The 22177-nt window shown below is 37.3% G+C and overlaps 3 protein-coding genes and 1 long non-coding RNA gene across 11 annotated transcripts in view; 2 read left to right on the top strand and 2 right to left on the bottom strand.

The window, feature by feature from the left end:
• Positions 1-5943, top strand: part of LOC111867406 (fidgetin-like protein 1) — a 23404-nt gene extending 17461 nt beyond the window's left edge. For both annotated transcript variants that reach the window (XM_033752678.1, XM_033752677.1), the window contains exons 8-12: positions 2341-2567; positions 2897-3011; positions 3548-3676; positions 3904-4934; positions 5723-5943. In XM_033752678.1, the coding sequence (XP_033608569.1) occupies positions 2341-2567; positions 2897-3011; positions 3548-3676; positions 3904-4233 (801 nt within the window). In that variant the 3' untranslated portion in view covers positions 4234-4934; positions 5723-5943. The remainder of the gene's footprint in view (positions 1-2340; positions 2568-2896; positions 3012-3547; positions 3677-3903; positions 4935-5722) is intronic.
• Positions 5688-8927, bottom strand: LOC111867410 (biogenesis of lysosome-related organelles complex 1 subunit 4). 2 transcript variants are annotated; one of them, XM_023857240.1, is made up of 4 exons: positions 8737-8927; positions 7069-7140; positions 6237-6467; positions 5688-5943 (listed from the first exon to the last, which is right to left on the bottom strand). In XM_023857240.1, exons 1-4 carry the CDS (start codon positions 8794-8796, stop codon positions 5842-5844), a joined length of 465 nt encoding a protein of 154 aa, XP_023713008.1. In that variant the 5' UTR covers positions 8797-8927; the 3' UTR covers positions 5688-5841. The 2 variants fall into 2 exon arrangements, with proteins under 2 accessions (XP_023713008.1, XP_023713009.1); XM_023857241.2 differs by having other exon boundaries at positions 6246-6467; positions 8737-8924.
• LOC117282556 lies at positions 8031-8678 on the bottom strand. The gene is made up of 2 exons (XR_004513347.1): positions 8227-8678; positions 8031-8077 (listed from the first exon to the last, which is right to left on the bottom strand). It is a non-coding gene; the product is annotated as an uncharacterized LOC117282556 (long non-coding RNA).
• On the top strand, positions 8914-19521 carry LOC111867408 (mitochondrial fission regulator 1). 6 transcript variants are annotated; one of them, XM_023857237.2, is made up of 7 exons: positions 8985-9187; positions 9276-9433; positions 9960-10159; positions 10937-11112; positions 12261-12522; positions 13253-13382; positions 17886-19521. In XM_023857237.2, the coding sequence occupies exons 2-7, from the start codon at positions 9293-9295 to the stop codon at positions 17943-17945; spliced, it is 969 nt and encodes a 322-aa protein (XP_023713005.1). In that variant the 5' UTR covers positions 8985-9187; positions 9276-9292; the 3' UTR covers positions 17946-19521. The 6 variants fall into 6 exon arrangements, with proteins under 6 accessions (XP_033608570.1, XP_023713005.1, XP_023713006.1 ...); XM_023857238.2 differs by having other exon boundaries at positions 8985-9194; XM_033752679.1 differs by lacking the exon at positions 9276-9433 and having other exon boundaries at positions 8914-9009.
• The last annotated feature ends 2656 nt before the right edge of the window (positions 19522-22177 follow it).

Below are 22177 nucleotides of genomic sequence, written 5' to 3'. Positions count from 1 at the left end.
TCATATTATAAGGCAAGGTTATAAAACCATCTTTTAAGATCATTTTAGTGAAAGTTTCATCCTTCAAGGCGTACCATTCACTGCTCAAATACTAAACAACCTGTTTCCATTGCCGAGATACAGGGCGCTCATATTATAAGGTAAGGTTATAAAACCACCTTTTAAGATCATTTTAGTGAAAGTTTCATGTTCCTATCTCATATAATTTAAGAACAATGATGAATAAATCATTTTTGAGCAAAATTTAAATGGACGGCTGAATATATTACCGCCGGAGAGACGGCCGCGGAATTTAAATGACCACGCGGAAGGGTTAATTGATGTTGACTCACTGCTGTCAAAACCATTAACCAGCTCAGGGCAATATGATATTATAAACACAGCACATATCACATCTCTGCTGTTTATAACTTCATAGGAAAGAAAACACGCCATTCATAACAGTTTGAATGAGGAAACCTCTACCAGAAGCAACACGATTTTGCTGCAAGACAGGCATATGTAACGATGACTTAACGCAGCTAAACTCATTTTTCATTATATATTGTTCTTCTGACAACAGGCCAGCAAAAAATGTAACAGTCTACAGCAAAACCATCAATTATTATGGGCGTTATAACATAGGTGTGCAGCTGGACGATACATAGACGTCGAACCCCCGCAGACAATTTAAATACCTTGACAAAACATACACGTCAAACCGCGCTGAGCGGTTAAACATTTTCTCAATGGCTGTGTAATTTTCACAATAATATGCCACAGCATCCAACCATGTACCCCACAGTGTGACGACAGGCTGTGGAGGAAGTGGCAGTAGAGGAGCTTCTTGTTTAAATTTCTGCACTTGAAGAGGGGCCTTGATGAATATTTTCTTTCCATTTGAAACTAGCCTATCTACATCAGGAAAATGTCCTCGAACTTCTTCAGCCACTCTATGCAATGCATGAGCGAGGCAAGTAATATGGACCGTTTTTGGGTAGAGGATTCGAAGTCCTTTGGCAGCCTTCTTCATGTATGGAGCGGCATCTGTTACTAGGAGAAGGATATTATTTCGCTGTATTCCATTTGGCCACAACAACTTCATGGAATTATCAAATAGGACAGCTATAGTCGAATGATTTGCTCTTTCGAGAACTTCACAGTCAAGAAGAAATCTCTCTCCAGGTTGATCTTGTTTCAGGGTCCCAACTATAACATTCGCAATATACCGCCCATCTACGTCAGAAGTCTCGTCCAAGGAAACCCATATCTTGTTGTCAGCAACAGATGTTCGAATCTTATTTAACATATCTTCATAACATGTAGAGAGATAATTCTTTCTTAACGTCGATTCACTTGGGATAGGATGACTAGTGTATGTCTCCAAAAATTGTCTGAAGTGCTGATTATGCAATTTCTCTAATGGAATATTCGAAGATACCATCCACTGACACAAATCCTTCGAAAATTCCGACCCATTGTTCGTTGAAGAAGGTGAAGGAGAAGAAGAAGAAGAAGAATTAGTGGAACTGTTTTTAAACAACAAACTTTGTCTGCTATCCTTTGTAGATAATCTGCTTAAACATTTACCATGTTTAAAAGTTTTACAATGCTGCTGCACAGTAAATCGCTTTTCTGCTGTAACTTTCACGCCACGCAACTTATAAAATATCTTGCCATCGGCACTAAACACTTTTTCATCAAACTCCTGTACAAAACTACGCAACTTTGCGCTCCTTGAACTACATGTACTCACTTTAGGCATTGTAAAGTCAAACTGAAGTCTTATAACGCCCTCCACATATATAAATAGAATACTTCTAAGCCCTCCAAGAAAGAATGGGATGTATATACCTTATAGTAAGACGGAGTACAATAGGAGAATACCCGTTACACTTGCCTCCCTCCTGCCTCGACTGGGAAAGGCCGGCTTGCCAGGTCATAAATGCTGCATTTCACAAATTTTCGCCTTTGTAACTGCAAGTACAGTCCAGTCAAAAATATGGTTTTTAATACGAACTTCATGTACTTGAACTCTGTTCCACATTGAAACAACAGTCCAGCCTGAAATTTATTTTGTAATACTAAACATTATGGAGCCGAAATTTTACATTATATTAAAGAATTGTTTCTAAAATGACAAAAATATGACCTTATTTCAAAATTATGCCAAAATATGCCTTAAAACCAATAAAACTCTAAAATATGCATTTATATGCACAATAAAAACGACATAATTTCAATAAGAATGACTGGAAACATGCATAATTACAAGTAAAAATAGGAATAAACCCTAGGGAAAAAAATATGACATGTCATAGAAATGCGGGCCCTACTCATTATTATATGTTTTATTTTCAGGAAGTTGTTGTATGGCCATTATTGAGACCTGATATTTTCACTGGTTTACGACGTCCTCCAAAAGGTATCTTGTTATTTGGGCCTCCTGGCACAGGAAAAACTCTAATTGGGAAGTGCATTGCATCTCAGTCCCATTCAACATTCTTCAGTATAAGTGCTTCTTCTCTAACCTCCAAGTGGATTGGAGATGGCGAGAAGATGGTTCGTGCTTTATTTGCAGTTGCGAGGTAACTCGGTTGTATATTTTTTGTAGCACATGTATAAAGGACTTATAACACTACAAGAGTTTTACTTTTAAGAAAAACGCTGATCCTATCCGAACATAAATTAATGCCTGAGTTGTATTTACAGTGAATGGAATGGAGTTCCATAATCTGAGCATATATCAGATGGCACAAAAAAATAATGTTTGAAATGGCAAAAAAATATGAACTTTGCAAATTTGAATCAAACTACACGTAGAACATATTTATATGTATAAATATATATATATATATTTTTTTTTTTTTTTGGTTTCATTCATTATACAGAATTTTCTATCTTGCTCACAACACAGATGTCATCAGCCAGCTGTAGTCTTCATAGACGAAATAGATTCATTACTAACCCAGAGGAGTGACACTGAACATGAAAGCTCTCGGCGCATCAAAACTGAATTCCTAGTACAATTGGTGAGTCACCGTAAACATTTACTTAACAAACTGCTTTTCATGTACGGACTGAACACAAAGGTGTCTTGAAACTTAGCTGTGTGGGGTATGAAGTATTGTGGTGAGAACTGAGATTACAGTCTTCTGGGATATAATGCCATGTAGTTTGGTAGGTGGGTACCAGTGTTTTGTGGGGTAGAAACTTGCTGCTTCCTTGGCTTGTTCTTCAGCCATGAAGACAAGGGCTGTACATTCCCTGAAATATCAGTAAACTTCTACCAGACTATAGGCATTGCATGCTGGAAGATGGTACTGTTCTTAGCAACTGCTGTGAGAACCAGAAATCCAGTATAGCTGTGGTTAGTTGAACATTATATTAGCTGCTAGCTAATTTGTTAGTTTGCCGTTAGATAGGTGCCCAAAGGAGAACTGTACAAAGCAATATACAGGTATGAAATTTATGTGCAATGTTTGAACTCCACCTACAAGAAGATGGTTTATGCAAAAGTGGAGTATGGTTCATCACTCAGTGCAATTGATGTGATTAATGTGTTCAGGATGGAGCAGCAACAGGTGAAGAGGACCGAATTTTGGTGATTGGGGCCACTAATAGACCTCAAGAGCTAGATGAAGCTGCTAGACGACGATTGGTCAAAAAGCTTTATATTCCTCTACCTGAACTTGAGGTGTGGTAATTCAGATTCTACTTGAGCCTACAATATTTTTCAACTCTGAGTCTTCATATACTATTTCCTGTTATGCATAATATTTTGTATAATTATTTGTTCCTGATATCTTGTTAGCCACTCTCTGTCTCCTGCATGCTTCCATTCTGTAGTATTATAAATGTTCAGTTAGGAAAGCATCATTAAATAAACTAAGAAACCATCTTTTTTTTTCTTCCCTCTTTCAGGCCCGTCGTCAGATAGTTGAACGCCTGATGTCCAACGAGAATCACTGCTTGACAGAGCCGGAAGTGAATGAGATATCGATGCTGACAGCTGGATATTCTGGTGCAGACATGAAAAATTTATGTCAAGAGGCATCTCTGGGACCCATTCGTTCACTTGGTTTCATTAACATTAAGAATATAAGTCCTGATCAAGTTCGTCCGGTTACAGTCGATGATTTCAAATCTGCACTAACCAGAGTTCGAGCAAGTGTATCACCAGATGACTTAGACAGCTATGTAGCTTGGGATAAACTGTATGGTTCGGGAGGAACTGTAGTGAATGGAACCTAGTACTGTAGTATCACCCTTCATTGTTGTTCTCAAGTGTAGAACTATTTAAAACACCTAGGTGGATAAACTTTTTAGATACGGAAAAATATCATTACAGATATATACAGGGTTAATACTTAATCATTATACTGAACACTAATGAGCTGACAGGCAACTTCCCACATAGTGAGAGAGATTTCTAAGGAAGCAACCCTATTCCCGAACAGTTTAACTTCCCTTCTGTTATAGAAGAGTCCCAGTGTGCCAAATTTATGTTTCAGAGTAAGTATGCAACTTGAAAAATTACTTGCAGTCTCACAGCAAAGATTTTCTGATGTCATGAACTTTATGGTAATTTTCTGCATTTATTTTAATCTTCAACTGTTATATAATCACTTCCTGCCTCAAGAAAATTATATATGAATCAAAAATGTATTGACTACCAATTCTTGAAATTACTACCAATAGTCCATATGAAGTAATTTCAGCATTTCTAAGTGACATATCTTGTTCATATCATAAAACGTTTAAATGTGAATTCTCTTTGTCTTTTTTTTATGTACTTGCTGCCTTCAGTTTTGGGATGGGGGTTCTGTTGATATACTTTGAAAGCAGAAGTTTTCCACTGACATATATGCTACTACTAGATTCATATTTGCTGTATCTGCAAGACGTTAAAGAGTTCAGTGAAGCCCAGTACAGATTAATTTTACTTCTGTGAGGTGAGAGGAGCAATGTATTTAAATTAATTAAAATACTCTCTTAATAATACATTAACATAACTGAACTCTTTGATCAAATAATAGTTAATGTGGTTGGGCAACACAAGTTTATTGCCACACTCACAAAAGAAAACCACCACTGTATCTTATACAGAACCAGATCCATCCGGTCCACCTCTTCATATCCTTTTTCTAAAATCTGCATATTACTATCATTAGTGAACAGATTGGTCTAGAGGTAAAGCTTTGTATTTGGGAGGGCTTGGTTTCAATCTCAACCAAGACACCAGTTGTCCTGACTAAGGTTTTCCAAGATTTGGCTGTTCCCCCAGATATATGCTAGGAGTGTGTCCTGTTTAGGCCATGCCCACTCCCTCAGTAATTCTCCATCTGGCACTGTACAGCCTCAACACTGAAAGCTTCATTAAATAAGTGACAAAAATAAAATAAAGATAAATATTAGCCTCACATCTACACCTAGTTCTAAGTGGTGTCTTCTCTCCCAATTTTTCACCCATCTTCAGCATGTACTTCTCACTGATCTCACCCATCTCATCTGAATGATATTTGTGGAAAAGTACAAATTATGAAGCTCCTCATAAATTTTTCTCTGTCCTCCTGTCCTTTATGTTGAGTTCAGATGTTCTCAGTTCTGTGTTCTTCCCTTAGGGTAAGAGCCCAAGTGTATTATATCAACATTCCTTATGATAAGGTAACTATGCATGTGTGTTGTTCAGTAAATGATTTGGGTGATTACATGCTTTTCATTGAAATTTATTAATTTTCAGGAACATTTCACTGTGTTCAACAGAGAAATTATAGCAATTAACAATTATACACTCATGAAGACCAAAATAATTTCACTGTACAAAACATTAATTAGTACAGAAGGAACACAGTTCAGTATTTAAGAATCTGATGTACTTTCATCTGGAAGAAAGAAGTCTGAAGTTCTGAAAATCTCTGGAGCTTCATAGACTGGAGATCTGACAGCCTTATCTGGCTTCTTCTGTAATAAAATAAATAAATAAGGAAAATTAATGGAATTTGTAATGAGCATGGTTTATATGTGGTTACATCCATATAGGCTGATCAGTGCATATTACAAATATTTTTTGTGTGTCATTTATGTTAATATAGATTCTTGTAAGTTGTATTTCTACATTAGAAAAATTGTATAAGCATCTCTATACCCACTTTCATATTTCCACACTGCAAAACTAAAGTTAAATTAGTGGCTTTTAGTTATTTATAATTCACTACTGACACTAAGAGTCATGTACATTTGTAACTGACACCTACTAAACTCACAAAAAACAGTGGCTTCAAGATATTCTTAAATTTTCCATTGGTGTTGCCAACATCAGCTTCAGCAGCATCCATATGTGACTCGACCACATCAAGATCGTGTTTTACTCGATTTAGAAACGTTTCAAGTCTGTCCACCCGGTTGCACAGAGCTCTAAGTCTATCTTTGTACAGTAGTATGTTTGGCACGGATCCATCTAGACTGTGCAGCCCGTTGGTTTGCACCTGTAATCGTACAGAATGTACATGAGTATTGGAACTGCACATTTTCCAAATGTATTTTTATGTTCTTATATACATGTGCATGTTCATATTTTTCAAATTAAAACCTGCTGATACAACAAGCAAGTATTTGGAAAGTGCCCAGTCTGAATCTCAAATGGGATGCCAACTGTCGCAACTGAATACGTTTGCCGTTTTCCTTGGTTCTTTGAGACAAAGGTAGTACCTCATATTAGGCCATGGCTGCATCCTTTTGAAAATTAAATCTGCTCATGCAAAGGAAATTAACAGTAGATGATCCACAGCCCAGAGTCAGTAAGTTTTGTTAAGATGTATTGTGGGACATGACACCATGTAGTTTGAGAGAGGTACTAACGTTCTGGAGGACTCTGTTGCCTCCCTCTTCAGGGTAGAAGAGACTAACCTGAGGATGGAGGCAGCAGATTCCTCTAAAACGTTTGTGTTTATCTATGAAACGACACAGTGTCACATCCCAGACAACAGTAATCTTCATAAGTCACTGCCTTGAAAGCCTCCAACTGATCACTTATACTGATGTGCTTTATAATAAAGTTGAATTCTTGTGCTGAGATGAAAGACTTACCATCTCCATTAGGCTCTCAAACTCTTCTAAACGGGTCAACATGTCATCTATAGTTTCTTCCACAGGTGCAAGCTGAAAAATATGAGTGGTTTTACATCAAGAATTTAAATATTGTTAACATTCAATGCAGAGAATGCTGAATGCTCCACTTTCATGGGTATACATTTTTACTTGCAATTTAACAGTATGGCTTAAGCACACTAAGAAAGTGCCTGGTTCAAATCTTGGACAGAACACCCAACTATCTTCACTGAGGATGATTACATGGTTCCTGTGGACAAATGCTCAGATGGAGCCCCACATCAGGTTACATCTCTCCTTTCACATCATTTGCTAATTTATCTTGATCATGGGGAGCTGGGATAGCTCAGTCAATAAAGCAACTAGCTATCGGCTGGATGGCTGAGAGGTCAGAGTTCAAGTCCTGGTAGTGACAAGATTTTTCTTCACATCCAGACAGGTTCTGGGGTCCATCCTATCTGATGGGTAACCAGGGGAAAAGTGGCTGGTGTGTGAAGCTAACTGCTCACCTGTAACTAGTGCTAAGGTCAAGAATGTGTGGATCTATACATCATTCCTGAAGGCCACGCCATAGCTTAAGCGATTAGTCGCTGGCTTCCCACCACTGTGATCTGAGCAAGTGGGATTTGTGATGGACAAAATGGCGCTGGGGCAGGCTTCCTCCGAGTACTTCGGTTTCCCCTGCCAATGTTCATTCCATCAAATTCTCCACAAATAAGAATGTAAAAAATTGTAACTATTGTAATTTTAATCTACTTATATATCAAATTGTTAATATTCAGAATTAACTTGACTTGTCATATATCATGTACAATGATCTACAGTGACGAAATAAATCAATCAATCAATCAATATGTCTTCATGTTATAGTGCTTAATTAGTTAAGCACAGGGACAAAACTTTACCTTTTTTATCTTGAACATGGAGACACTTCTTTTTTCAAAATGCTGATACCCATTTACACAGCCTCACATCCCAAATTTGGTTTCTTTTGAAAGAAAGCAGTAATTGCAATGAAATACAAGTAGAAAACCTAACATACACATTATATATTCTCATAGCTGAGATTAAGATGTGTTGGCAAAATTAATATTTACAGTAAAATATATTTAAGGCAGAAGGGGTGCGTTCTTGTACCTTTGGCAAGTCATTTACATGTAGAATTCAGGTTAAAACTAAACTGTATGCATTGTATGTAACATTTATTCTTTGGGAAACGTTCTTATAGCCACTGCGCCCTCAACAAATGTCAATTTCACCATGTTTAATTCATGTAAACATTGCAGATATGATGAGAAGACTGATAGGGAAACATTCAATCTACACATAGAAATATTCTCTTGAAATTGGTACATGCCTAATTCATTGCATGTAAAACTACAGTAAAGTACCCATGCTTAACTGAAAGCCATACCATGACGAATGGGAATGTGGAGATATAGCTCCATTTTTTTAATTCAACTTGCATCTTTAAATCTATCTTTATATTAAGGTAAATGTTAACAGCTATATTGGCAGACCTTACGCTTACTGTACGTCACAATCTACCTTCGCTATTAATATTTTAAGTCGAAGCATTGTCAGCAGTGTGATAATGTATGAAACAATAAAAGTGTACGATAATTAACCAAATAATTGTAACAGTACCTGTTTTGTCAGATCAACTTTAAAGTACTCCAGATAGTCATTTACCAGCTCATTTATCATGATTCTTGATTATGAAACCCCTAAACTTCAATATTCAATGTGTGCCTTTCTTATCATCATTTCGACACCTCGAAAAAGTGTATTATTTTGAGATCGATCGATACAATTAGGCTAGCTCAGCTTTATGTCTACTTGATGGCGCTATATATAGCATACTCGACACAGGAAGTGTTCATTTGCACTCGTCTCCGGTCGTTTACGTTTACAATGCAGGCAAGCCTTGATAAATATGCAGTAAATTATGGAACGTTATGGAACGCTAGCGAAGGAGGGTTCGCCATTCAGATGCCAGTATTTTTAACTGCGGAAAACATTTCAATTTCATTTCCCTTTGTTCTTCTGTTATTGTCCATGTGGTGTAGAACTAAAGACTGTCATTTTTATTGACGCGGTTGGTTGTGCGTGTTAGTTTCAGCGGTCTTGTGCGAATTGGCTGATAAACACTACCGATCAGTACGTATAGGTTATTTTCTTTACAGTTGAGTGTCCCGAAGTAATGGGAAGAACGAAGGAACGAATGGAATTGTGTGTGATTTCTTGCATGACTCCTGCGTTATCCGAAAAGGATAATAATGGAGGAAACGCGAATGTGACAATTTTCTTCAGCGGATTATTAGCCGTCTTTACATACTTCATGGCAAGTCGCAGTTATTTTATAATTTACGTAACAGAACTAGCAGACTACGTGAGGCGTCATGAAATGCATGGTTACAGTGTGAAACAAAGTAGTTATACAAATTAGTTTAATGATTTACGGAAGGAGAGTAATAGAAGTATATTTAACCTATGATTGGTATGTTGTTCATGAATGAGCTTTACCAAAAGTGCATTTGATTCTTTATAAATATATATATATTTATATTGAATGTGTCCGCATTGTATAGATTGACGCCGATTAGTTGTATCATAATATTTCATTTATTCCAGTAACTAACTCTATTTGCGACCTATGCAGTAGTTGTATTCCTAACCTGAAAGGAATGATCATTCAGGTATTTGCGCATATGTTTTANGCTTAATTTTTTGTCTAACGACATTCCCAAAAATTTGGTATGTTCTCCCAAAAATTCCATAACTGCATTGATCTTCACAATTCAGACCATATTTATGGTATCAAGTACTGCTGATATGCATAGTGAGTAAATGGTTAATTCTGTTTTCAGAGGATTTTAAGTGGCAGAAAGAGAAAGCCATATGGAAGAAGCAGAAGTCTGATTCGGCATATTGGATCACTCATTCCGATGAAATCACTGCCACAATTTTACCTGACCCCAAAATTTCAACAGTCTGAAGTTGGCACAGGGGATTTCTACATTCATGATCGCTTTCAGGAAGATGATTCTGGCTATGTCAGAAGCTGTGGGTAACGTAATATTGTGACGAAGATAGCTGTCCCCTGTAATTTCCATGCTTCATTAATATGATGAGATGTAATCATGCTTTTCAAATACATTCTTCGTATAGCTGACTTGCTTCGATGTTTATTGTAGATACAAATTTATTGTTACAAAGCTAAGCATATTACCCACAGATGTCACATTGCATCAGATCAGAAATTATTTGCTCTTGGAGGTCATTAAATATATGTTGTATGCAATGGTGTTTCATATAATAATTGCAGGTCTTAATGATAATTATATTACATGATATGTGCCAGTACTTTTTATTGTGTGTTGTTTCTAGGAAAATTTATATTGTTTGGTTTGATCTTGTTGTAAAGTAGGGGTTATGTTGGAACAACACGCATCAAAATTAAATTCATTCCCTGAGTTCATAATAGACCCCCAATTCCCCACTCCCACAAAACAGAGTTTCACCAGGATGAATCCAGCAGTTTTGGAGGTGAAACAGTTGGGTAAATAGACATGATCTTACCATTGTACATTCATTTTATGTACTTTGTGCAAAAACCACCTAAGTAATCGATATAATGATTAATGTTAATATAGTACAAATGACATCCTCTTTTTATTAACAAATTTTCAGGTTGGAAAAGGTTTGGTTCACGTGACTGCAATTTATAGTGAGCCAGTTTGTTCCAGTTCATACACTTGTAAATAATGTTATGTTATGTGAGGGTGAGAAACCATGTTTCATAGGAGGTGTGACTGTGTATCTTGACATTACTGAATGATTACAGTGTGAGCAACCAGCAGTCACAACTTGTGCCCAGTTTTTTCCACAATAGTGTAAGAAGCAGCACGCCTGTAAAAGAAGTTGAAGATGAAAAGTTCTTGGCTTTACAGCACGAGGTGCAGAAGCTGCAAGCAATGGTTCATGAATTGTGGATGTGTCATCAAGCGACTCTCTCATCTGGTAAATTCATTATGCTGCATATGACTGAACTTGACTTAAATTGACGTACATTGAGTATTATGTTTTTATGTTCTCACATGTGTATGTGTATGATCGCTCTCAAGATTTTGAAGGATTTAATTGTTCAAATCCCTGAATAAGAAAATTGATTTTTGGAGTCCCATCTCTCTGTATTTATTTTTTTATGTGTGTTTGCTTTGGTTAGTGCTGGAACTATTGGATACATTTAATTCATTTTGGGTATAAGAGAGCTGATCTGTTAATAGATTGGTGCCTGTTGAATGTGAACCTTCTAGCTCCAAAAGTAGAAACCCTTCACAGGAGCCCCCCAACAAAAGATTTCGATTTTCATAATGTTTTTGATTGAAGTTGGTTTGTGGAGACAGTCTCAGTACATTGAAGAGCATGAGTAGTATCTTCAGGAAAACAATGGTGTTCTATCTAGTGGCCCAACCATGAAATGTCAGTTTTCTAGAAACAGCGCCGACTGATTTTGATTAAATTTCAATCATCTTTTGAGACAATGGACTAATGTTTTATATGTTTTGTGGAACTTATAGAGCTACAGTATCTTCCTTGGGAAGTTAATAATTATTCAGCTTGTCTTGAAATTTACTACTGTTATGCGACCCAAAAATTTGTGATCGTTACAGAGATCCACCATTGAACAGCACCTCTAAACTGTTCAGTTCAATTAACACTTTCATGGTGTTTCTGAAAATATAATTTTTAATATTATCTTCGCATTGTAAGTTAAGTCTCCATAATTTTGTTTTACCTTGTTATTTACCAATCAAAATTATGTTTGAATCTTGATTTCTGCATATATATAACATCTTCTGTATATCTCATCACTTTATTTCAATATCCTCAATAAATCTGGAATTTGTATAACAGCATAAACTTGACTGTTTCAGCTGATAAAATTTGTGGAGACACACTGCAAATGTGCATATGCATAGTTTATACTTTATTTCCCTGTTTCTCTTCCATTCCCCGAGTCCATTCTATATTTCCTCCAATCTTTACTTACATTTTCCTTTCTCCTGTGGCATGCACCATATAATTGTATGCATCACAAGCGTAGAAACCAGGTGAGCAGGATTCAGAGTTAAGATTTAAATATTTTTCTTTACTTTAATTTATAGACAGTGAAGAGACAGCTGTAGCTGTGAGGTGTGTTGTTTCATCATCTACATCGCTTTTGCAAGCACAACTGCCACCACCACCTCCTCCACTGCCACCACCGCCACCACCACCCCTTCCACTGTCACTAATACCTGTACGAAATGTAAGCAACAAATCAAAAGCTAACAGTTTGTGCCCCACCAAATCCAGTGGAGAGGCTGTGCTCTCACTGGGAGACATTATGAAGGATGTTACTAAAGTGAAGCTGCGTCCTGTGGAGCGGTAAGTTTGCAGTATGTTCCTCGTTACTTTGCTTTTAAGCGTTCCTTAATTCAAAGTAAGAGAAGATGTCTCACATTCATACAGAATATTGTACACATATATACAGTAGAACTTGGTTATAACGTCATCAAAGGGACCTAAAAATAGTGTCGTTATAAACGAATGTCGTTGTAACCGAAATGGGCACTTCCACAGTAGCCTTATGTTAGTCACGTAAAAATCTACCAAAAACCGAGTTAAAATGTTGCATTTTTTAGTGAAATACGTAGTTAAGTACAGACTAACATAACATTAACGTGGAATTGCCCAAATGTGTAATATCAAAGACATATTACAGCGCTTTTCACTGACAATGCACACCACACTAATACTGTATATTAAAGGTAGGCCCACTCACCAAATTACAGTAGATTACATCAATTGTTGTGCTTTACTGTACCTAGATACGAGTACAGTAATCAGTTATCTTCATCTGTTTCCTGTTACTTGCCCAATACACACTTTCTAAATTACGTTCAATGTCCATCTCAGAGAAATTCAGGAATGAAAATGACGTTACATACGAGGTTGATGCATTTGTGCATGTCGTACTAAGCAAGGTATAAAAACAGTTACTTTATGAGGAATTAGTTCGTACCACTGAATATTTGACGCAATAGACAAGGTGTCGCAGAAACCGATGTTGCTATAACCAAGTTTTACTGTATTTATATAATTCTTTAATCTACAGAACTCCTGGTGGAAATCCTAAAAGACGGCCTGTAACTCCTTCAGATCCATCTAATGTTCTTGCTGCAGTGCTAAAAAAGAGGTTTGCAGCAATACACAGCGCAACAAGAACACCAAAGTACCAGGATAATGTGAGTAACAGCAGTGAGTCACAGCTATGATAAATTATTGTTTTATCTTAAAACCAGAATAATGATTTAGTATGCACTGTATACACTCTCGAAGTAACTGTCACTTACAGATGAGTTTGAAGTATCGTGTAATTAGTAATATTAATTTTAATAGGAGTACCATCCAGTGTATTATATATGAGATTACTTATTTTACTGCCTTTACATGTTTCAGCCCATATAGGTCATCAGAAAGCATACATTAAAAGGAAGTTTAAAAGTTATAATATGTAACAGTTTTGTCTGATATTATAAAATTACTTCTAGTTGCAAATATGATGTATGTTGATGTACTTCCTCCTGTTGTTATTTGTATTGAAGTATGTACAGGTCTCACATTTTGTGTCAGTTGTATTTCTGCAATTGTAACATGACAAGAATTGTATTACTCTATTATATTGATCCTTGTCTTGTTTAGATTGATGTAAATATGCATGTAATGGTTAAGAGCTACATATTAAGTCATAGTCAGTGTTGTAAGATTTGAGGTTTTGATGGCGGTGACTATGAACTTAGCAGTCTTCTGGGATGTGGCGCTGTGTAGCTATTGTGTTAACCGACATTTTGGAGGAACGTCAACACAATAGCTACATGGCGCCACATCCCAGAAGACTGTTTTTGTCATAGTCAGTGTTGTTTATGTGATCAGTTCCCATCTCTGGGCTTTCTCACTGGGGCCCATTTGAAAGAACTCAAGAGTACAGGGCAAGAGCTGAGAGTCTGTAGTCCTTCTTGGTGTGTTGTGTGTTTCTGCTGTATTTACCCCTCTTCTTGCCAAGCCTGTGAGAATATATAACAGCTGTTTCACAAAAGAAGGAAGAATATTTACAAGACAGCCATCCATGTAGTGCCTAACCAACTAAATTAACTTTCTCTCTCATGGTTGGTCTTTGTAATGGTGATGAATTGGCTTTCTGTGAGGTAGGTACCAAATTTTTAAATATTTAGATGAACTCTGAAGAGTTAATTTATTTTCCAAAGTATATAAATGTATTCACTTTTATTCACTAACATTATTCTCAGGCCATATTCCTAGTAACATTCATACAAAGTAAAAAATTCCCTGTAACAGGCCATGAAGGCCCATAGGGTTGTGAGACATTGAGGGTTCCACATTAACTAGACAATCGGTTCAGAGATGGCAGTAAGCTTGTCAGCCTTACGTGCTGGGCCTGCTTTACTCCCCAGGAAAATTATTTAATTAATTCCTGGTACTCATTTCTGTTAGAGGCTGAGTCGACCCCAGGGTATGTGGCTGGAAGGATTAGGTCGATTGAAAAAATCCAGTGACCTTATCGAGACTTGAACCCGTGACCTTCCGGCTTGTAGCATAGTGCCTGAACCAACTACGCTACCGCAATGTTCATAGTTGCTGTTTTGTTCAAGGATCAGTACAAAGTGCAATGAGTGGCCTCGCCATAGCTGAAGCGGTTAGTCGCTGGCTTCCCACTGCAGCGGCCCAGGTCTGATCCCGGGTCTGCTCAAGTGGGATTTGTGGTGGACAAAGTGGTGCTGGGGCGGGTTTTCTCCGAGTACTTTGGTTTCCTCTGCTAATTTTTATTCCACCAAATTCTCCATCATCATAATTGCCCAGGGCAGGCTACAGTATGCCAATCGGTGGCTGCTGTGCTGAGTGGACACAGCTGGACCTCCCACTAATTGAATTTAAAAGAAAAAAAAGTGCAATGAGTGTTCAGTATAGTCACCCATCAATATTCAGAGGTCAGTATTAATGTACAAATATCAATTTGCTGAATGCCCAGTGTGGCTGGCAGATAAATAAGACACATTATCAGTTTTGTACCAAATTGAAGATGAAGGTTCACAGACAGATTAATGTCATTGATTTAGTGTGTTTATGCTAGGTGTTCGCCTTTAATAGACTAACACTACTATTTGGTTCACCACCACTACTACAGAAGCCCACCATTTGTTATGATTACAAGCCAGTTTCATCCCTCTCCCTCATATTCTGTTTTTAGTGTTCCAAGAAGTTTGTCCTCTAAAATTTCTAGTTCTCTCCATTCCAGTCCATGTTATAGAGTTCTGGTTTCAACAGTCATAAATATTAAGCAGAAAAACTAGAAAATAAAATACTATGACATGTTTGAAAGTGTGAATTATCCTTAATAGAAAATCAGTCTTAAAAGATAAAGGAAGAAGACATGTAAATCTATAAACTTCATGGTGCAGGGTCTTCTGTGGGCACTGAATAAGAACTCAGCTGTTCTTAACTATTTCACACCCATCATTTGAATACAGCTTATGCCAGCTAAATCCACTTTACACCTCATATGCTACTTGCTTAACATTTCGCGGACCGGCGATTTAAATATTTAAACCACCCTGGGGACCGGCATTTTTAAACCTACTACCCAAATTTGTGCACTGTTCACTTTAAAAATTAATATAAAATCTCCTAATTAATTTTATGAACTAAAATTTTTGGAGAACACTTACCAATGCTCCTAGAAGTGCTTGAGAGTGTGATATTTCTGGAAACATTCCCCTTTGTGAAGTGGCATTACACAGAACTTGCACATGTAGACAGTCATACTCCTTTTGTTCTGTATCGCGCAGACACGGCATCACCTAGAAGGCTGCTTCCCCTTGGCATGTTCCTTTTTCACAATTTTCACAACGGTATGTTTCTGCATATCACCTGAGAGTCACCCAGGGGCCTGCGTGGGGTGGGAGTTGATGGACCCGGTTGCACTAAGTCTGTGTCTGCCACCACTGTCTGGTCCGTAATCCAGGCTTTTGCCACATTCAGCAGAAATGCCTTGTGTTTCAATTTTGAATGAGGGTTTAGATTTTTGAAAAACAAAAATGAATTGAAAATGGCACAATTTATAAGCCACAAGGCAACTTTCTTTGTCCACTTTACTGTTTTCCGAGGAAGAGAATAATAGGCCAAGTACTGATCGGCTCTATCAGCTCCCTTCATGAACATATTATACTCGGAAATACAAACAGGCTTCTTTACTTGTCCATGTCTCCTTTGAACATCAACCACGCCCGAATTGTGAATTGTGGAAATCATATTCACAACACGAATATCCCTCCAGGACTGAAGAAGAATATCCCCCTTCCTCCTGAATGTGGTTTCACCACGTTTCAGGGATTTACATTCCTCTTTCAGATCTGGAGGAAAGCCTCTGTTCACCCTAATTGTTCCACAAACACGTACTTTTCTTGAAAGTAGGAGTTCTGCAGTTGCCACACTGTTATAATAATTGTCTTGATAGACATGGTAATTTTAATCAAGATAGTTTTTCAAAACGGAAAGAATAGTTTATTGTAATCTCTTTTCTTCACCAGAAAAAATTTCTAAATTTCCAGTATAGCCTGAACTGCTTTCAGTAACTACATGAACAAGTAGACCATACTTTGTAAATTTCCCAGGATGATATGTTCGCATGTGAAGCCTTCCCCTCAAAGGAATCACAAATTCGTCCAAAGACAGTTGTTGGTTTGGCTTATAAACTGTCTGAAATTTCGGAACGAAAAAGTTAAATAAGGGCTGAATTTTGAAAAGCCTGCTTGTTGATTGTGGTTGCAGTTCATTATCATTGAAATNNNNTCTGTTAGTTTCCTGACATAGCATGTCAAAGAAACTATCTCCAAAAAAACAGTTCCGCTACTTCAGACACTTGTGTTGAGTCCGATGGAATTTGCTTCACCACTGGATTTCCAGTAAACTGTCCCAAAGCAGGCGTTTTGTCTACTTTACCCCATGTGGCTGTCCCTGCAATGTTGCTACCTGAACTTTTGTCGGAGCTGCTGTCACTTTCACTTTCACTGTCTGTGGCCACAATTTTTTGTTCGCCCCTGCCACACTCACTATCAGATTGTGAGTTGCTATCACTACCAGACTCAAGGGACGTTAGATAGCTCATCGGAGAACAAGTCATATTTCTTGTTCTCCGAGAAAATGCTTGGACCTCAACCTCTTCCGACCTGATCCATATTGCACTATTAACTTCCTGCCTGGTGCATGCAGCTGGAAGATGAACAAAGGCATTTTCTTTTGGAGTGGGAAAGGAAAACAGTTGGGTCATAAACAGCGGGGTCATGTTAGTGACTACGAAGCAAACATTCAGGAGGTCTGTCACACATCAGTCGTGCGTCTGCCTTGTGCCAGTGCAAGGTATAGTGTGTTTCAACATAACGTGTCCTAAAATCATAATAATATGCCACCGGTCCGCCACGTTTAAAAGCGCTGGGCATAAAAATATGCCACCGGTCTGCAAAGTGTTAAGTTTAATCACATTACTACCCTCCCATTTACTTCCGTGCCCTTGAAATTTTCTAACCCAAATTTTATGTGGTTCATGGTTTTCGATGTACATAATTGCTTTGCCCGAGAAAAGAAAAAAAGAATGCTTATGTAATGTAAGATTCTTATAGATGTTAGTTACAGGTGGCAAGTGTTGCTTGTTACATTCATAATTTCTGTTGCAGTTTCACCTAAACACGATGGAAACCTGCAAGCCACCAGTGGTGGTTCAGCTTTTCACATGAAAATACCAAGACATATAAATCTCCACAGCATATGACAGTGTTTCAGTATAAATTTATGAACACATAGTTGCATCTAGTAGGATATGCAATTGTATTTGAGTCATCCAGTCATTCAATAATTTATGTTAATTTGTCTCACAAAATTTATATGATTTGTACAGATTCACGTTTTAAAAGTGATTAAGTTAGTGGATTGTTTTTCATTTTCCATTCTGGTAATACAGAGTTTTCAAAGATTGAACTGAATATAGTGTAGACATAAGTAATATTCTTGGGGTCAACTTTCAATATCCTGAAAAGCGGAAAATCTTATAAATTTAAAAAAAATTAATTATGCAACGTGAAAAGAACCAGGCCTAATACAGTCACTTATTTTCTCCTCTTGCTGTCAGTGTTTCCACTCGATGGTGTGTTTGTGAATGAAAAGCCATCACACATTTGTCATTTTACGTTCTTTTAAAATATTTTAAGTCTAAGTTTCCTGTGCTCTTAATCATCTTGTGACCCAGCCCATACTTTTCCTCTGCTTTTAACACTGTTAAACACTTTGTAGTCTATATCTGGGCCATTCTTTGGTCTTTTGCTTTTTCTTGTAATTCCAGATATCTTCTAAATATTGTGTATACATCAATTCCTTTAATATGCCAAAACCACTGTAGTCTGTTAATTTCTAATAATTTAAACATCTGTAAGCTCTCATCTCCTATTTCAGTTCTTAAAAATTCTTACTTGTCACTTCTGTTTTATTATTTATTCATTTTATACTTTTGATCTGATGGATTTGTGGAGAACTGCAGCCTCAGATATTGGAGTGTTAACCTATAACAAATTTCAGTGTGTTTTAAAGATTATAGTATTTGACAGTCAGAAGTATATGCTGATATTTGGATGGAATGTGAATTATTTTATAAGCATTTTAAAGATTTTCTTTAGAATGTGCACCTAGAAAATGTCCATTTTAGCAGTACAGTAAAATCTTATTGAAGTGCTGTAGTCTTAAACTGATGATCTAACCCAGTTTTCACTGAATATTTATATATTATGACAAACACCCTTAATACATATGACATATATAAGATTCTGTGAAAATTGATGCATTTGAGTAAATCTATCCATGTAAACTACCTATTAGTTTCAAGCATGTTCAGTAATGAAATAATATGTTCAGTTGTCATTATTTGCAATGGCTTGTGTGACTTTTGTGTTGCAGTGCAACTGGACTAATTGAATTTGTGTTAAACTCCACTGCTCTCTAGAGAAACCTTAAATGGGAGTTTCACTGCACTAGGATATAAAGTGAAATGCCCATATATTGGCTATGACTTGAAACTCCATTGGTAGATATATTTTTTCTTCATGTTTGCAATATTAGAGTCTATCAGCTGGTAGATTTTTACTTCTTTGTCAAAAGTTTCACATCTTCGTTATAATTTCAATAATCTGTTCTTTCAGTATATTTGTGGCTTTATATTGTCTTATAATTTTGTAATTTATGTTACTATGGGACATCTGTATTTAAAAATGACTTCTTCTGACCATTATAACATCATGGAACTGAACTGGATCCTTTGGTTGATATTGTCTTAAGTCTTTCCTGTATTGTTGGCTTCATTACCCAGTTTATTCACTCCTTTCCCTACCTCATTAGCCAATATTTTAAACTCTCTCAACATTTTTCATAGCCCCTGCTTATTCAAATTACTACATAATTCACATGACTTAATATCTGCGTTTTGCTTTTCAGAATCACTTTTTACATCTACCGGGAGCCACCCTGTTTTTCTCTGGTGTATATCAAGATGCACTCTTATGCTACTGAAAGTTATTCCTGATCCTCCTGAAACATAAATCTTACCGAATTTGAGATGATTATTGTTACAGGCTCTGACACACACATCTCTAAACTCAGAAGCTAATGTCTCTGGACTTACCCAGTTATTGGTCCATTGTGCATCCCCCTTTAATTTCTACTGTCTCCATACCCTACCGGTACTGGTGATCACTATTAGCCCCTTTCTGCCAGCAAGGTTTCTACCATCTACTTGGCAGTGGTATCTAATAGTTAGTCCCTTTCTGTCAGCGAGGTCATCCCTCCTCTGACAGGGGTTCCTAGTTCCTTTCTGCCAGCAAGGTTTCTACCCTCTACTTGGCAGTGGTATCTAATACTTTAGTCCCTTTCTCTCAGCGAGGTTGTCCCTCCTCTGGCAGTGGTACCTAATACTTCCCCATCTACCGGAGGCATTGGAAACTATTTTGGGCGGGAAATGTTTGGCCTAATTTAGCTCAGCGGTCTCTTAGAGACATGAGGTTCTGTTACGTGCCGTAAATCTACGACACAGGACCCACGGCTTAAAGTCCCTCCCGGAGGACTTGTTCCCTGAATTTTTCCGCCCTTAAAAATTACACGACCTCTGCCGGGTTTTTGAACCCACGTACCTTGAGTCATGAGGTGGGAATGTTACCCCTAGACTACGGAGGCCGCTTATGTCTCTGGACTTACTGAAGCACCACAGTGTGGAACAGCATTGGAGAGCAGAGATATAGCTCAACCTAGATGGAAGTTAGTAGTTAGCTTTGCTACCTGGCCATTTACACCTAGGGAGTGACCCTCAGATAAGCATTGGATAGTAGGATGGTAGGCTAGATGGGCCCCAGACTTAACCTGGATGCTGTGAAAAAGAAAACCTCTATCCCTGCTGCGAATCAAACCCTGATCTTCCAATTGTTCAGCCCATAGCCTAGTTACTATACTGACTGAGCTATTTGTTTCTTTAAACCTGTCCTAACTTAGAACTATTCTACAGAGTGATTCAGAAGTGGTAATTGGGTATTAAGTAGTAAGTACCCTGCAACAAGGTGATGGGACATGATTGTGCCCGCCACAGATGATTACCCTTGGTGATGTGTGGCAAGGAGTGAGAGTGGCATGTCCTTTTTCAAGTGCAGTTCTGCTTGCTGCCTTTTTCATGCTGGTTTCTTGCTTGACTTACTCCTTGATCCTGAAGATGGAGGCAGATGTTACTATGAAATGTCACTAGACTGCTGGGTGCTTATATCCCGTTAGATATATTTCTTCTTTTCTCTCTAGGCTATCTTGTCTGTGGTGATTATAAAATAGTCCATTTTAATTTGTCCCTCTCTGGCCTCTGGCATTATTCTACTCAAAATTAAACATGGACATTTTTGAGGAGTTTCAAATATTGGAAGTGGAACACTGCATCATTAAAAATGTTGTATTGAATGGAAGAAAATATGAAATTATTTATAACACACTCCATGCTTTTCTTCAAATGCCATCTTAATTGGACATCAGGAATTAATAAATTAATGATTACAAAGGTGACTATATTTTTGCAATAATTTCCATTATTATGGACTCCCTGTTTTTTAAAGTATGTAGACATAACATCAAAGATAGTCACTGTTGCAATATTTATAATTTCTAATACATGATGTGTTTAATACAAAATGTTTATAATGTGTGTGGTTTGTTTAAATGTTCCTGGTTACAACGGATTAATTGTTATTGCAAGAAATGGAATGACAAAGCTATATTTTCTGTCCAACATGCAACCTTAATGAAAGACGGTTCTGTCAGAACACAAAAGTTCGGTACCGCAACCTCGTGTAACATTATAGTAGAACTCCAACTTATGAAGCTTGGATCACTGTCATGTTGGTATTAATGATGGTCAGAAATTATAAAATGAACCAGACGATAGCGGTTAAAGGTATTAATATCAGTCCCTTGGTTGAACTGCTGTTACAGAGGAAAGGCTGTGACTGCAGATGGATTATGAACATGGCTGGGTGTTGTATAAGGGAGGAGGAAACAGAAAACATGCTGACATACTTATACTTACGTTTAAACCGTTTAAGAATATTTTTATGCATCATTGTAGAGGTTTGGGTCTCAGTATTTAAACATAGGTGGCAAACAAAACCGAAACATCCTGGGGGATGGGGGATGACTGACTTGTCCCACCCCCCTGGCCAGGGGAGAATAATACTATAATGAATCATTAATAAGTAGAAACTAATGATGCAGTAGGCAGGATTTATTTGGTTTCGGACAGAATGTAGTAGCAGGCTTCTTTGAACATTTCAGTAAAACTTCATGTTCCATAAACGTGACAAATGTCCACAGTATCTGCTAATAATTTCTGAAGGAGAATTCTACTCCAAAGAGTTAGGCACACACTGACATGAAAATATCTGTCTTTCATTATCAC

The sequence above is a fragment of the Cryptotermes secundus genome, unplaced genomic scaffold (assembly GCF_002891405.2).
Source record: "Cryptotermes secundus unplaced genomic scaffold, Csec_1.0 scaffold423, whole genome shotgun sequence".
Classification (NCBI taxonomy): domain Eukaryota; kingdom Metazoa; phylum Arthropoda; class Insecta; order Blattodea; family Kalotermitidae; genus Cryptotermes; species Cryptotermes secundus.
The sequence above is the reverse complement of the archived record's forward strand: the minus strand, read 5'-3'. Positions and strand labels throughout refer to the sequence as shown.

Excerpts from the sequence above, each read along its gene's own strand:
- LOC111867410 (XM_023857240.1), bottom strand. The coding sequence starts at position 8,796 with ATGATAAATGAGCTGGTAAATGACTATCTGGAGTACTTTAAAGTTGAT. Across the intron at positions 7,141-8,736 it reads AAGTTGATCTGACAAAACAG|CTTGCACCTGTGGAAGAAAC; the intron begins GTACTGTTACAA and ends CATATTTTTCAG. Across the intron at positions 5,944-6,236 it reads CACTGTTTTTTGTGAGTTTA|AAGAAGCCAGATAAGGCTGT; the intron begins GTAGGTGTCAGT and ends ATTTTATTACAG.
- LOC111867408 (XM_023857237.2), top strand. The coding sequence starts at position 9,293 with ATGGGAAGAACGAAGGAACGAATGGAATTGTGTGTGATTTCTTGCATG. Across the intron at positions 10,160-10,936 it reads GGCTATGTCAGAAGCTGTGG|TGTGAGCAACCAGCAGTCAC; the intron begins GTAACGTAATAT and ends GAATGATTACAG. Across the intron at positions 13,383-17,885 it reads CACCAAAGTACCAGGATAAT|TTTCACCTAAACACGATGGA; the intron begins GTGAGTAACAGC and ends TTTCTGTTGCAG.